Here is a 16,609-nt window from a genome sequence, read left to right as displayed (position 1 = left end):
ATTTCCCAGACTAAGCACCCATTGGCTGTTTGCTCTGCTGGGTCACCACCCACAAGCCTTTTTATCCAATCACAGCTCTGGTTGGGCTCTATTTAAGCAATCACAGTTTTGACACACCTGAGGCTGGGTTGTGGCAATCACAGAGGCTGCTCCCTCATCACATGACCTGCAGCACAAACCTTGTAAACAAGCTGACTTTGCTCCATCTCCCACAATGTATGACACTGGTAAGTACTGCCTTAACAATTATAGTTGAACACAGTCAGTGAAGATAAATCTCTACTTCAAAATGTTGTCTCTTGCATTTGTTGATTTCATCAGTTGAATAATTTAATTCTTTTCTGCAGATGGTATTATAGAGGTAGTCAGTGGTTAATTACCATAAATCAGTGGTTTGGTTGGTTCTTCAAATGTATGTCATAAAACAGCATTAATCTTGAATATGTGAACAAGAGGATAAATTTGATTTTGGGAATCTGCACAGAAGCATCACAMAGTACAAGTTATCTGTGGTGAGGTGGAGGGAAGGATGCTCCTAACTTGAAACTGAGTTGTCCCCTTTTGACAGAAGTAATTCAGTATAGTCGTGCTGTGTTTTGAGGTTGGAKGCTGAAAATGACAGCAGGTAGCATWAAAAACTAAGTGCTGAATAATGRTTTTGGCACAATTTACATTGCTRCAAGATTTTATTGGACTCTTTTTCAGGAAAGTGCTGATATTAATTAATTACTAATCTAGGCAAAGTGTTCTTTGAACAATCGTATTTGGTATGTAATTTGTGGAAAAGGTGTTATCYTCAGGACTTATTAAGCTTACTGCTGTGACAATTGAGGATTTTCCAAGGTTGAGAAAAACTCAAATAATCTAGGCCCATCAAATAATCAACATAAGATGGAGAGGCAAGAAAAGAAATCAATGTTTTCTAGTTTTAATTTATTAGAACCAAAAACTCTAGTTATGTTATGTGACGGTTTGTATGCAAAATTTAAATGTTATGTCAGGAACAAAACATGACCATTACAGTTCAGTGTCTTTAYCACTAAAGATGATTTTTAATTAGAATAAAATTTTCAAAAAGGAAAGCAAGGAAAAATGGTTTGAGGAAGAATTGAAACATTACATTATGGAAATGAAAATTTATATTGATCTAAATTTTAAGAAGAATTAATTACCTCTTCCAGGATAGCTTTATTAGGTAGACAAAACTATTTTTGTTATATTCTTTATTTTTTATTTTTTTTTATTTTGAAGAATATGTTGAAATTATCTGCTTGGCTATAGTATGTGGGGTTTTCTTTTTGTTTTGTAGAGTTAATAATGCTGTATTACAGAAGCTTAATTTTAACTTTAGAAGGCTTTTGCTTGATTGAAGTGCAAGAGTAAACAACAGTCCCTAATATCAAACGTCTTGTGAAGTCTTTAGTCCTAGGTGGAGAGTGCAGTATCCTGCAACTGTTCTCTTCAAATTTTCATAGTAAAGGTGRTAAAGTTATGAAGGTTCATTTGCCCAGTGAAATGGTGTCAGTGTTTTCAGGGGAGTAGTCCCGCCATCTCCAGTCAGCTCCTTMTCCTCCTACCCATTTCTTTGTCTCTAAACTCCCTCTTTCTCCTTCCTAAAGTTTCAGAGAAACTGAAYAATTCCAGTACACTTATGCAGTGCTTGTGTTCACATGTTGCATTGTAGAGCAGAGTCACATTAGCTCATATTCTGTATTTCCAAATGAATGCTTTTGGAGTTTCTTAAATACTTTAGTAGGGTGTAATTTCATTTATCTGAAAATAAACCTGGCAAATGGCAAAAAAAAAATGGCAAAAAGGCAGGTGGGGAAGCTGAAGCTTTTTCAAGAGTTTAGTCTTCCTATCCAGTTTGAAGAGAAACATGTTGGACAAGCTCTTATCCCTGTGTCACTATTCCCTTAAATGTRAAGTTCTTGTAGACTCCCTGCAGAGATCCTCTTTTTCAGATCTGATTAGTGCTGCTCACCACAGATACTTGTCTTTTGTTAGAAACTGATTATTGGGCTGTTAGAGCAACAAGGACCAGAATAAGAAAAATCCCAGACTTTTTCTCTCAGGAATATTTCTGTTGGGCTTGCAGAAGTCCTGAGCTCTGCCAGGAGTTGGGGTGCTCTGAGCTGGTGCTCATTGTCTGCTGGCTCAGGGGTTGGCCATGGGCTGCCCTGTGTGTCCTGACAGGAGAAAATCCTGGTAYAAGGCATGAGTTCTTTGGTTTCAGGAAAGCACGCCTGCTTCCTTCTTCAGCTCAGAGTGTAAATAGCTTTGGTAAGAAAACCTCGCTCATTCCTTCCAGCGCTGGCTCCCTAGGTCACACTCTTGTTTTCTGCTTTCTCAGGATTAAACTCATAATTGCTTCTTGGCCTCTTAAAGTTTTTTCCTTCTGGCACCTCCACCAAGCTGGGATGAGGTCATGGGGGGTTAAATCAGTGGAATGCCCCAGGCTTTGCAAAAACATTTCTACCACTTCAAGCTTGATTATTTCCCAAGAGTAACTTCTAAGAGAGGCCTTTAGGAGTGATTCAGTGACTTGGTAAACAGCTTCTGCTGTTTCAGCTATGGGAGTGTTTGAAAAAGCTTAAGTGCTTATATCATTTAGCCAAAGAAAAGTGATTTAGCATATTATAATAAAAATAATCCGCAAATTTCATGAGCTACTTTCYGAATGGACTCTGAGAGTTAGTTACTTTGTGTGCTCAATTTCTGCACAATTGAAACAAAGCATCTGCTATCATCAAAGAAGTGGATGTGCTAAGACTGTTTGGGCAATTGGTCTACTTCTGGAAAAGCCATCAGTACCTTTGTACAAWGATATAACAAAAAATAAAGGAAATTGGTAATTTTCAGAAGAAAATCCAAATGGTAATTTTCATTACTTATGTATTTTAAAATTTGTAATAAGTTCTTAYAGTAGTTCTTCTCATCGTAGTTCTTCCTTTGCAGAGAGGAAGATATAAAATTTTATTACAGATGCAACTTATGCTAAAAGCATTTCATTCTAGGAGGTCTTTATGGKTTTTTTTTGAGCACTTAAACTAACAATCCTTACCTATTGTTAGTGCTAAATTACATTTCATTTTGACAGTTGACCACCATGTCACTTTACTAGAGAATATTTTCTTCTTAGACTGAATGTAACATAAGGAGAATGGTTTATCTGTGAATATTTTTCCTTGTAGATTTTCTGTTCTTACAAAGATGCTTTAACAGACTTCAAGATTCCTGGGAAGAATGCTTTTTTCATTCTCTTGAGTTTTTTTCAGTGTGAAAGTTGTGAAGTGTTGAAAGCATAGATTTTCCTTGATTAATGTAGCCTTTGAGATTCTCAGCTTCTTGGCAGCATGTCCCTAAAGATTCTTTTTTTCTTTTCTTCCCTTMCTCTTCCCCCCCAAGATACAGAGGAGTAAACAGGTATCTGCCTGCAAGAGAAAAAGATGCTTGAGCATAGCAAAGGGAATTAGTCTTATTCCTAGCTTTAAAACTGAAGTTGTTCCTGAGGTGTTATAATTTCACAGCCATAAGGTATACTGGATCTGTAAAGGCAATGTGACATAACAGAAACTTGATTAARTGTTTCAACAGTTGAGCCTCTGTTTATGCACGATTCCAAATTGTTGTCTGTAGGTCTTTCCATTTAGAATGCCTTAAAAGAACCAGGCTCCACTGATTCAAAACCATGCTGGTTTGCTTTAAATTAGGAAGGAAACCCAGTTATGTGCTCTCTTTGTATTCAGAATAACATGATTACCATGAAGTAAAATAATGAAGACAGTATGCATTGTCTTTTCTAACTGTCTTGAGTTTCTAAAAGATGCTTCAAGTTGTAGTTTGCCCTTTATGTGCTTGACTCTAGAAATACCTGGTCTTAAGTGAATGTGGGCATGTGAAAATCCTTGCAAGTAAAATGGGCTATGTTTGATGTCCTTGCATAAAAGAATGTTTTCTTTTAAAGACTAGAATTTAGTCTATGAGCTGTAGCTATGAACATGTCTATGTCAGGTGATTTGTGTGTAAGGCTGATGGGGAAATGTGAGCGCTTGGAAAAGTATTTCTTAAGCCCCTCTAGTGAACTRCWAAGAAAAATAATTCTTAGCTATTGTTGCAGGACTAATTCAGCTTGTTAGATACCATATATCACTGCTGTGTTGAAACAGGCAGGGGTGTTTTCAGTTGCGCTGATAGCRATAGGTTTAGTAAACATGACTAAGAATTTCATTGTGTAGGGCACTGAATTTAATTAGCCAATAAATTTGTCCTGATAGTATCTTCCTTCATAACTTTAAAGATGCTATTTATATATTTTATCAATGTCCTGAGTTTCCTCCTGAATTCCTTATCCTGGAAAAAATTTTGCTTCAGCAATGATTATATACCRAATTAATTTTTCTTCATGATTTCTTTGGTAGAAGGTCAGCAACAGAGTTTGAGCCTAGGCCTGAATTTAGACTGTTGATGTATGACAGACCTGCAGAGATCCTCAGATGTCATGTGAACCAAAGCAGATACAACATCTGTTTTCATGGGTCTGTTTCCAAAGTGGTCTCATCTTTACATAAAGAGAAGCTTTCAGATTAAAGACTTTGAATAAGCTTCCCATTTTTGGATTAGGACCTCAATTCCATAGAGCCTCAGCTAATTGCTAGGGGTGTCTGCTTGCATCCTTTGCACTGATCTGAACTGGATTTGAGTAAGATCTCATGGTTCRGTTCTGTCATGGACGGGTGACAAGTGAATGAGAGGCAGATTGTGCCTCGCAGATTTATTTATTTGAGGGCTCTTTTCTGGCATTGCTTGCTCCTTGAGCAAGAGAGGCAGAGCTTTGGAGCAGGGTGGGTTTTTGGTGACTGGCTGATGAGAGGAAAGCTCATCCTCCATACAGGGAGAGTGGTAACAGTGGCAGGCAGGGCTTTAAGCTGATTTGTGTCCTTCCTTGTACCAGTTTACTGGGCTCTGCTGCTGAGTAGGCAGTGAGCCTGTCAGAGAGAGACCTATGCTGCAATCCCAGCAGGAGTTCTGTGGGGATAATCGTGATCCTGCAGATCCCAGCCATGGTACGGGGAATGGTTGGACTGCCGGGCTGAACTGAAAGATAAAATTTAAAGAGAGAAGCTGTCTGTTCTTATGATCCTATTCAGGCCATGTGTAGAATGCAATTAGTACTGTTTTGATCTTTCACATGATTTAGTCTTAGGCTTTTAAAACTTTGTGTCAGTCAGGCATTCATRGTTGGGTTTGATTTGCCTTATTGCTGTCTGTGTAGGCTTAACCAGTGACCATTACTTTTACTAYTGGAATGAGCAGTGCAGCTGCAGAGGAAAAAGCCACAGCTTTCAGTTTTTTGATGTTCAGTTTGTCATGCCTTTTTTCTCATTGGGTCAAAATCTTTGTATTTTGTTCTGAACATTTTGGGAATTGGGCTACRTAGCAATGACTCTTAATGCTGAATGTGGGGTTTCCTAACTGCATCTGTCCTTGGAGTACAACTCGCCAATGACATAAATAAATGAGGACACTTCTCTTGTTTGTGAGTAGTTTACAAAGCAGCTTGCACTCTCTGGCAGTTGAGGCTTAATTGCTTGAAAATTAAAGAACCTTAAGACAACACTTATTCAAAACCTTTTTCCCCACAGTTTTTCATACTTCTTACCCGAGAGCTTCCTTGCATTAATACATGGATTTCGAACTATAAATAGCTCTTCTTAAYGAAGAACATTATACATATATATTTTCTAAATGTGTGTGTGAGAGAACAACAGTTCTCTAAACAATTCTCAGTTTTAGAATCTCTAAAATTCAGACTATTATTTATCACATTCATGACTGCCAGTCTTTTAAAGTATTTTTTTTTCTATTTTTAATAGCTAGGGTGATGTCATTATGCTAAAGCATGTATTTCCAACCATGTTGGAGACAGATTGTTTCATTCAGGTATACTCAGGCGATTCCTTTTTCTGACAGAGAATTGTGAGGCAAAGATCCTCCTTGGGGACAGGACATTTTGTATGTTTTGTGTGCACAAATGTATGTTTGACTCACCTCAAGGTATATGATAAAAATTCTTCAGCACTTTCCTCTATTGGTAAGGTTCCAGCATAGACAGCTACTTCTAGGAGAATATAAAATGGCGTCAAAAATTGTGTTTGGAACTTCTGGAAACTAGCAGAYTAATATGAAAAGTCGTAGGCTTTAGAGCAGGTTAAATACATCTTCTGCTGGTATCTCAAGTTATTGCAGCTGTTGACAATCAAATGAATTTCTTACCAAACAGTTCTAGGAAATCAAAAGGTATTTTAAGATCTGGTATTTAAAATACCAGCTCTGAAACAATGATCTGAATAACCCTGCCTTTCCCAAGCTGCATTTATCAGGCTTTGTAGAAGATTGTTGTGRCTGATCAATAGGTTTTCTTTTAGCAGAGAATGTGGCGAACCCTCCTCTCTTGGTCCCATTCCAGTGTTGGATAATAAGAACATAACTAATTCATCATTTCTCTACAATTTTCYAGTAACCTGTTATTAATGCTTGTATTCAAGTAAATAAAACTAAACCTGACAGATGTAAGAACTGTTGCATTCATATCCCATTGATGCAGTGAGGTGTAAAACACTGGCTAGGAAGTGTAAACTATAGCTTTTCATGAAACCTAATGACAGTGTCTAACTTCCTGATGAAAACACATTATTGTGAATGTCAGTGCACAGAGAATTGTTTAGACAGACTGCAATGATGATTGCTAAAGAAATATTGAAAGCAATAAAATATAGAACAACAATCTTCCATTGGTTTTGTTATAATTCAAATATGTTATCACTTGTGTAGTATCATTTTATACAAAGAATCACATTCAGTATGACAGGTGATCCTTGAAAAGGAAGTCATGGGGAAAAAGGTTTTCTTTTAATATCTTAAAGACTTAATATGGATGCTGTCATATGTTTTGTTTCAAAAGCCCAATATTATGGCAATTTGAGATTAGAAGAAACTTTGAATTAAACTTTTTTTTTTGGTGAGTGGTGTTTGAGACTCCAATTAACTTTCATTAGTAATTAAAAGATCCACTTCTGAACAGARTTGATTTGGAGAGTAATCATATTCAGTGGAAACACTTTGTTAAAGAGAGTGTCTGGTTGCATCCTTTTTGCTTCTGCAAGTATAGCAAACCAAAGGAGGCTGCTCTCTGATAGTTGCCAATACAAAAGGTTACATTTGTGAAAGGTGCTTGTTTCTTCAGGATTGTTTCCGTATTGYGTTTATGTTGAAGTACTGCTTATCTAATAATTGCAATACTTAGTGGTATAATTACATTTTTAGAAAGGAAAAGTTTTTCTCCTTTTAAAATAATAGGTCACTATGATCATGAGTTAGTAAAATCCTTTGAGTTCCCTTGACGTTGAAAATAAATTGCGAATCTTTGATCTCATTCATCTAAATTATACCTCTGCTAGGAAATYTCCATTAGGGGTTAGCAGGGTGCAGGCAGACAAGCTGCACTGCTTTAGATTCTTACAACAGAAGGAAGCCTTGAGGGGGGTCCTGTRTGTGTGCTCTGTCTGATCCATGGCTCTCCTGAAGCCTGGAATCCAGAGCCATCTGCTGTGTTGGGCACTGGGGGACAGGGCCACAGGCCACGTCCCCGGGATGAGCTCAGTGATTTGGCTGTTTTGGGGAAACCCTTATCCCCCCATTATCTGCTGCTTTGACAAGAGAACCTTGTCATTGCTGTCGGTATCTCCTTGGGAGTGAGGGGCATTCTACTCAAAAACAGAAAACAGAATTCTGCATTCAAATGACTGCTCAGAATAGAAAATATTGTCGTGAATTTGTAATGTTTATAATAATGTGTTTATTAGCGGTTTGTAAAATCTTCACAAATCCTGCCTTAGCTCCATACCATGGTCTTTCCTGCCTTTGCTTCATATGTTCAGCCTTTCTGAATTAGTTGGGTTGTCTTTAAGGCAAATGAAAAGATTGCATTCTTAATTTGTCTGTTCTGCTATAGAAAATGGAATATTTAAATAATAAACAAAAAAATGCTGTCGGATACAAACCTTTACACTATTTTTGTTTTTTATTTTATAAAAGTTGCATTTAAAACTTTCATTCAGTGTTGGTTTAAGGTGTCATGGGAGGGTAACTAAAATGAACTTTGAAAGATTGAGGTTTTTTTTTCTCTTAAGAGATTAAAATAATGTACCTGTGGATTGTTTTGTTGTAACAGTGTTTATCAGAGTAAAGTCGATTTAAGCTTTTGCTCTGTTGCATCTGCGGAGAGACAGATGGCTGGAAAGAATATAAAGAATGTAGTATTTTATCAGTTCTGTTTTCAGTGAAAGTGCTCATTGGGTCCCTTGGCTGCCTGAACACAGATGCAGAAAACAGGAAGATGTAGTGCAAGAAAAAAAAAATTGTATTTGRGATTTCACCCAGTAAAACAGAAAAGCTCCCCATCTTCCCCACTCCTTCAAAACCAAATTCGTGAAAGCTAAGTAAAAACAAAATCCTAAACATTCAGATCTTAACTGTGCTTTTATGTTGGTCATGTTTTGTGCTGTTGGGCAAACTGGACTGACTTTTTTAAAATGTTAAACTTATAACTGATCACGCACAGTACTTTGTTCTGTCACATTGAATTTTTGTTCGTATCTCCAGCTCAGTGAGTGCTTTCCAGTGTTATCAAACATGACTCAGTATTGGGATATACTGTGAGAATATTAAATTTGAGGTGCTTTGTTTCATTTTCAACTTTCATTTATTGATAGGACCCATCCCTCTTATATGCATAATTAATGAAATACCTTAAGCCCAGTCCATCTGAATGCTGCTGGCTATCAGCTGGTAGCAGAGGGTTCATCATAAAAACCAAATCTTTTTTTTGCTCTGTCATTTAAAAAAATTTTTCTCACTGTCGTATCTTATATTTATATTGAAAAAAAACCCAAAGAACCAACAAACCAACAACCACAACAACAAACTGGTGATAAGGTCAGAAGTGATTGCTATCACACAAAGGAAGARCTTGAATAGGGCTGCAGGGAGACACAAAAAGAGCTCCCCTAATGAAAGGACAGATTATGCCTTTAAAGAGGCAGTGAAAGAGACTTGCTGAGGCTTTAGGATTTAAGAAAAGGTTTTTAAACATAGATATGGCAAAATAGTAGACTTCCAGGTGATGGGAAGCTGTAGAAAATAAGAGGGATACCTGGGAACAGGAGATGTCATGAAATGTTGAGGAAGTTCCAGGCTAAAGGGATAGATTGGAAGATACAGAAGAAATGCATTTGATATAGGAGACATAGATTAAAAAAATATGGAGTGCAGGGATGAGGAGATACTATTTCTAATAAGCAGCTTGCACTTGCCTTCACCATTGCATTTCAATCATTGAAAAATCAAAACTTTATTTGAGGAAAAAAACGTTCAGAAATAGCCTTTTATATAGTTAATAGCCTGTCTGGTCAGTGAGCTGCCAGATATATGCTGAGCTTAGTATTCCCACTGTGATTTCTTTTTCCATAATRGAAAGAGCAGGAATGGCTTTTATAAAGACTATTTGTCATCTTTTAAAGGATGTATTGGGCTGTTGGTTTTTTTCTTTTTTTTCCATTCTAAAAACATGGCCTTTGGCATTCACAACATGCATTTTTCATAAATGCAATTCCTTGGCAGAGTGAACTGTTCTGATGTTTGTAAGAAATAGGATTGTATCAGAYGAAAAAACTTTAAGAAGTAGTTGAATGCAGTATACTATGGACTTTTCATAATGCAAAAAAGTATTTCCTAGACAAAAACATAATCAGGTTTTTTTAATAAGTTTKAATGAAAATATTTTATTTTGTGCTTTCTTCTACATGAGTTTCCTTCTTAAATTATGACTGGAGTATTTGTTCAAAGATACAATTCATAACGAAGCCTCTCACATTATAGAYGGGATGCTGAAATTCAGCTCATTGGCTCTGATTCAGCCAAACCAAGCTTCTTTGCTTCTAAACTACAGTAACTTGTGTTGTAACGAACTATTCCACAGATATAGTTACTTACAGACTAATTATAAATATCTTACTATAGCTTTCTGGATAATTATTAAATTAATATATGATATTGTCTTAGATAATTCTAGAGAAGTCTGTTATAAGCCTGTGCTTTGTTCTGTAATAACATCCAAGCAGTAGCAACTCCCATGGTGTCYATTACTCACTGTTGTGAGCTGTTTTAGAATTTATTTGGTTTTACATTTGGTTAATTTGAAGTGTAAATTTGCTTAAAAGATGAACTTGTTGGAGTTTGCAGTGAAGATGACGTGCAGTTTTCTAAAGAAAGCTTTCATTTCTTTGAAAGCTTTATAGGAACAAGGACTTTGTTTTTTTGGATTACTAAAATCATTGTAGTTTATGAAAAACAAAGTCAACCCAAAATTTTCATTACTTTTAAAGATCCTTCTGTTGCTATTCAGAAATYGTTTCCTCAACTTGAGACACCTTGAGAAACAATCTGAAGTACTGGCAATCTCTGTATAAGGACTCAGATTGTTAATGTTGGCATTGTTCCTTGTGTGAGGTTTGTGAAGCAAATCACACCTGCCTAACCTTCACTTGCTTGGAATAGTCTGGGACTTCCTCTGGGGAGGACTGAGCAGGAACTGGGAGAGTTGCTAAATCTGGGTGAGWGCAGTGACCAAATTTGCCAGGAAGAGAACAGGAATGTGTCTAAGGTGTGCTGAAGAAAAGCAGGCAAGAGACCATGACTTGCTGCCTGAAGGCAATTAATGTTTCTGACTCCAGCCCTGCTGTGCCAATCTCTATGTAATGATTCATAACTGCTTAAGAGGAAAAAATGGGAGGCAAACTGGGATGAAGTTTGTGCAGCAGAGTGCTGTTTTATAAGGAGCCATGCTGTTTTCCAAATACATGTTTCTGTGGCRTATATTGCAGTAAAATGTAAAGGATTCTGAGCTGCTGAAAACGAATGTTATTTCAATTATGTTTGTAATTTCAATTTTATCTCTATTGCCTTTGTTAATCAATTTTTCTAATACAATATTCTATGTTTTCTTCTGGACAGGTGATAAAATGTGAGAAGAAAATAATCCCCAAATTTTGGGAAATGAATTTTGCTGTAATAAAGCARAAAATTAATGAAGAATGTTTGATATATTGGTGTTTTGTAAAAGGCTTTCCTTCTCAGTTGCTGTGTGCAGTTTAGACTTGTATTTATAGRCAAAATACTCTTGCACTTGTTGATAGTAATTGCTCATTAGTCTTACTTTGTTGTATCTAGAAGTTCTATAGCTCCAAATGTGCAAACCCACCAAGAAATCCAGAGGAAAAATCCCCAAATATGTTTCATTTACTTTTGAAGTTCTGCTTCTCCTGTGAAATTGTGAAGTTCCACAGAAGTTGACTTTGAATAGGTTACATTTACATATARTGGTACATAGGTGACATCCCACTGAAATGAGTGTCATGGTTTCCTAATCTTGGGGGGAAGGGATGGAGAGGGAGCGGGAGAAAGAGTTTGCAAAACTTTCAGAATCTTTGAACTTAAAAATTGTTTTGTTTGAATTGGCTTCAAGTGGGTGAACAGGATTGTAACAGTTGTTCTGAAATGTAAGAGGTATTACAATTTTTGCAAAATCCTTTAAATATTCTTTTTCGTACCAGTGTTCCATTGGGATTATAAACACTGCAGAATATAGACTGCTCAATGTTTTAGAGTTTTCAGATGATGAAAATGGCTTCAATAGCTCTAGCCTGGATGGTGCTCATGAACTTGATGTTTTTTCGCTGTCACTATTCATTTTAGCTTTGGATTACTTTGCATATTGTCATCACTACAAGGTGCTGCATAATTATCATTTAATGATATAATTAGGTGATATAATTTAATATCACTTGCAAGAGTACATTTGTAGAGGAGTTGTTTTATGCTTATTTTATAATGTGGGAAGTTGGTTGCGAGTAAAATACAAAAGAAAGCATAAACAAATATGCTGGTAATTTATTAAAGATAAAATGAATTAAAGCCACAATTCTTTTTCCCTTCTCCCTTAAAAAAAACCCCAAACCCAAGCAATCAGCCCCAGACTTTACCTGGCCTGCTGCTTTAAGGCATTGTTCATATTCTAACACCAAAAGATTTACATATAAAGTGTTGGATTTCAGTTTAGCAGAAAATGGTGCTGCCCACCTCTCCTGTTGGCATTGGTACAATCCTTACCATTTGGTGTGAGAGGAAGGAATTGGAAAAATGAACAATAATAGCCAGCAGTATGAAAGACTGTATTTTAAATTACTGCAGTAAAGCTGTTTAACTCACTATATATCTTAGATATCAAATAATTGCCCAATTTCTTTTAATGTAGTTGAAAAAATGTACATCTTTTTGCCTTCTCAAAGATATCCAATGCCTTCTAAAAATCACATCTTTAAATGGCATTCTTAAATCCCCAACTGTTATTGACAGCAGTAAGACTTTAGTGACTATTGACTACTGAAATGTATTTGACTTCAGTATTAAATGTTCTGTTTTACAAGGACATTTATGGAGTAAAAAGAATACTTTGCCTCCTTCCCTGCCCATAATTAATAATTTTGTCATGTGCCTTCTCTGTGCCTCTTCAGTAACCATGACTCACCTTAATACCAGTGTTTGACATTAGAAGCCTCTCCAGAGAGGAAGAAAATCATTCAGAAATGAGCTGTATAAAGGTTATTAAACCAACACTTAAGATTCTGGTCYTGCACATTTTCCTTTACCCCAATTAAATGCCAAGAACAGCAATTTAGAATTTTCAGTATATGCATATGGTGAATATATCTTTATCAGAGGAAAAGTACCTGCAGGGAACTGAAAGTTTACTCCCAGCAGTCACGTGTTTTTGCTTATATATGTGAAAYGCTGTTTTTTAAAAAATAGGGGAGAAATCTTGGGGGTTGAATGCCCTAAAATTGCACATTGAAGTACATATATAATAGGATTCTTTTCTTTCTCCTTCTTGTATGGGTCAGATTTTTAGCTGAAGTTGTTTTATTGACTGCAGTGTAACWGTTTCTATAAGTAAAGGAAATTGTACAAGAAAGTTTGGAACATTGGGTCAGCGCTGTGTAAATACATCGCTGCTTACAAACTTCTCATTTGTCACCTCGCAGAAAGCTCCAGGTCTAACCTGAATATCAATATCCACGCTATGTGGAACAGTGTATTCATCTTATAAATAACTTTGAATTGTAGGCAAAAACYCACTTACCTGAAGTTTTTCTGTTTCTAAAGCTTCTAAAACCCACGTAGACTGGGAAAAAGTTAATTTTTAATCAGCAGAGTGTAGCATGCTTGGTTACATTCCCTTTACAGGTAGCAGATGCTGGCAGCTGCAAGGCAGTGATAATCTGCAGTGTTGCCATTCTGACTTGCAGTGCATGACCCTGSTGAGGTCGGGTCCTTCCAATTAGCAGGATGAGGGTGTGAAATCTCCTGCTATTATGTTCTTGTTGCCAGGYTCTACTGCTGATTTACAGAATACTACATAGGTTGGCCATTAAAGTCTAATTCCTTCAATGAAAATTTAACACAAACTTCCTTTCCTAATTTATAAAACTATCTGGGTCTTTTTCTAACCAATTTTCTCAACCTTGTGCATGTCAAATTAATGCTTTGAGAATATAAAAGGTCTCTAGATCTTTAGTCTCTTGTGTTGGCTTTTTCAGTGGAGTTTGCATAATATTTTACTAAGTGATTTTGCTCTAATGAGTGGTTAACAGGTAATTCAACTTTGCTGACTAAAGGTGCTATTTTTGATGTTTAGTGCTTACTGGAAAAAAATAAAATAATTGTAGCATTTCTAAAAGCTTTAGAATCCCCAGAATTTATTATCTGGTCAGGTTGCTGCTGCTGCTAGTAATAATAATAATAATGATAATAATAATAAATAATATGGCATCCCAAAGGTGGGTTTTAGCTAAAATGAGGATTTCCTAAACTGACAGAACTTTTAATAGAGTAAGTCTTTTCAAGAAAAAGAAAAGGCAGTAAGTACTAGGAAAAAAAGTTGAGAATTATGAAAATCTGAAAATTCTATTTTATCCATAGGCATGGYTTATAAAATAGCCTTTAGTTTAGCTTATTTATCAGTTCTTCAAATTCAGATTTTTTTGACAATAATGAATTGGAATGCTGAGGATGAAATCACTGATCTGGTTAGAGAAGTCAAGAGACAGATATTGTAGAATTATGCTGCATGTACACACAATAGTGCTATTTTTTGTCTTGTTCATGGTTCAGTTATCAGKTAAATACCTATTAAAAAGGTGGTTAAACTGGGCAGAAATAAATATCAGAGGTCATTTCTTTTATTGCTGCTTTCCCACTTTAACATCTGTAAATACAGACTTTGTTTCCTTAGCAAACGATACAATTTTTTTTTATTTGAAAGCTTTCCCTCTTCCTTCATTTCAGGAATACATCCCCCTTTGTTTTGGTTTTATAAACATATTMTAGTCCTCATTTGTAAGGTGAATCCTCCTGTTTATTTTGAAACACTTTCCCAAGTGTAGTTCCAATGTTCTGGCCCATGTGTTGTTTTTGATGTTCAGGGCAGTGGGAATGGKGCAGCATCGCTGCTGCTCCTTAGGTCTTAAAATTCATGTCACTTACTTAAAAATCAGCTTTTATGGTGCACAAGAAATRAGGACATCTGTCAGAAAACTTCTTAATGTTATTTTTAATTACCCTTCATTTCAATATGTGYTTCTTCTAATATTCTATTTTTTTTGTCAAATGATAAGGAAACAGCTACATTGCAGTATTATCACTATCGATACCTTAGGAGTGTTTATATGCAATTAAAATATGCAAAATTGAGAAATAACTTTTCATTAAAAGCTCATTTTATTTAGCTGATGTGAAGTGTGATAAAAGTTTTGAMTCTCTGAACTAGTATTCATATTAATGCACCAGAACATATCTGTGCTGTGTTCCAGATTTCCTTCTGATATTGCCTTCAAAATGAGTATCATGTCTCCTTATATTTCTCTGCTTCCTGATGGATATTTTCTGGTTTGCCAGAAGGTGTTTAATTATAAACTAAGCCTATGTAAGTATTTGATCCAAACTCACAAACGTTATTTTGATTTTTTGATCTAATCCTTTGTGTGGCTTTTACTTATAGAAACTGTAATATGCCTATTTTAGTAATTTAAAACTTTTTAGATACTTTACATTTCTCTTTCAGGGTTGCCTGCCAAATTTTTTGGGTAGTGCAGCAATAATTCCTCACTGTTACTGATGTGGCTTCTCTGTTGTTCACACACAAGTTGCATGTGCATGTTTGTATTTTCATATTTGTGTTTCCCTGTGTACCAGAGTCTCTCACATCTGTCTTGGAAGGTAACTTGGGAACACACAGTTATCAATCTGTGCGCAACAATTTTTATTAATCCAAGAGTCCAAACTGCTGCTGCTTTGTCAGAATCTGTTGATCTGTTGTAAAATGAATAAGCAGATTTAATTAGGAGAGTTGGAAAGAGTGTTACTTGAGAGAAAGAAGCATTCTGGTGCATGATGTTAATGCAGGTGTTTTGTGCATAACTTTTGACCAAATGATTCCTGCYTTGATACCTGGGGGATGCACWGCTGTTTGTGTGTTTRGGGKAAGAACTRTAGGGTCATTGCTTATCTGCAGYTGGCYRGGGGGTTGCAGCCATTCATTTCCTGATGGAGGTTTTATGATCTGGTYGTTTGCAGGTTTCACTGCTCCAATGTCCCCATCCTCTATTTGAAGAGGAAGTAGGAAAGTTCCTGCTGACAGTCAAAGCATAAAWAATGTCATGGCCCACTGGGGTTACCTTGTTCTCAAGTCTCAGTAAGGGCTTTAAGTTCCTTTCTTGATAYAGTCTTGATTCTTTGTCTGGAATTTAGTTATTTAACAGTCTGACTTTTATCTCAAATMTCTGTGAAATGAGATTTGTTGGAAAACATGCACAGCTTGAACTTTAGTCAAAAGCCTGCATTTATGGAACGCATTCCCTTTCATGGTCACCCACAGAGCAAACATCTAGAAATGCTTTGCAGACAATTGATTTACTTAATCCTTTTTTAAGTTTTGTTTTGGAACTCAGKTTTTAAGAACTAATGTTGTAACACATTAGTTATTTTTTGTGATAACTGTATTATTGATACCTGCAGAAATACGTATTCCATTTCTTGTGTTAGCCTTGACTTTTTCTGACTAATTAAATTCACTGCATGTTGCATCCCTTCCATAGAAAGTCAGGTGTGAGCAGTTCCCATGTTTGCTTTCATCAGAGGATTATGGCAGACAGGAGTGAATCAGTTCTACACTTGACCAGTAACTCAGTAACCAGCACTGAATTACTTTCTTAAATAAAATCCTGACCTTTAAAAGGTCTCATCAAATGTTATGTGTTTTGAGTGCATGTCTCCCCTCCAAGTAAAGCAGTAGGAATGGCAAACTGATAGATATTCTGGACCAGGTACAGATCTGATTGATTTAGTTGGTGTACAGTTCTTTGAACTTTTTTGCATTGGGACCTTGTGATACTATTGAAGGTCTTTTCTCATGGAACTTTTTGACTCTCTTAAT

The 16,609-nt window shown here is 36.1% G+C and overlaps 1 protein-coding gene across 3 annotated transcripts in view; it reads left to right on the top strand.

Annotated features, from left to right (window-relative positions):
* FHIT (fragile histidine triad diadenosine triphosphatase) overlaps positions 1 to 16,609 on the top strand; it is a 504,007-nt gene that overhangs the window by 38,815 nt on the left and 448,583 nt on the right. The window contains exon 1 of one of the 3 annotated variants that reach the window (XM_057390368.1): positions 209 to 227. The exons of the other annotated variants lie outside the window; for them this stretch is intronic. Coding sequence (XP_057246351.1) covers positions 215 to 227 — 13 coding nt within the window. The 5' untranslated portion in view covers positions 209 to 214. Of the gene's footprint in view, positions 1 to 208; positions 228 to 16,609 lie in introns of those variants that run through there. 3 annotated transcript variants of the gene reach the window in all.

This window comes from Malurus melanocephalus, unplaced genomic scaffold (genome assembly GCF_030028575.1).
Source record: "Malurus melanocephalus ecotype Western Australia unplaced genomic scaffold, MMel_1.1 scaffold_24, whole genome shotgun sequence".
Classification (NCBI taxonomy): domain Eukaryota; kingdom Metazoa; phylum Chordata; class Aves; order Passeriformes; family Maluridae; genus Malurus; species Malurus melanocephalus.
The sequence above is the reverse complement of the archived record's forward strand: the minus strand, read 5'-3'. Positions and strand labels throughout refer to the sequence as shown.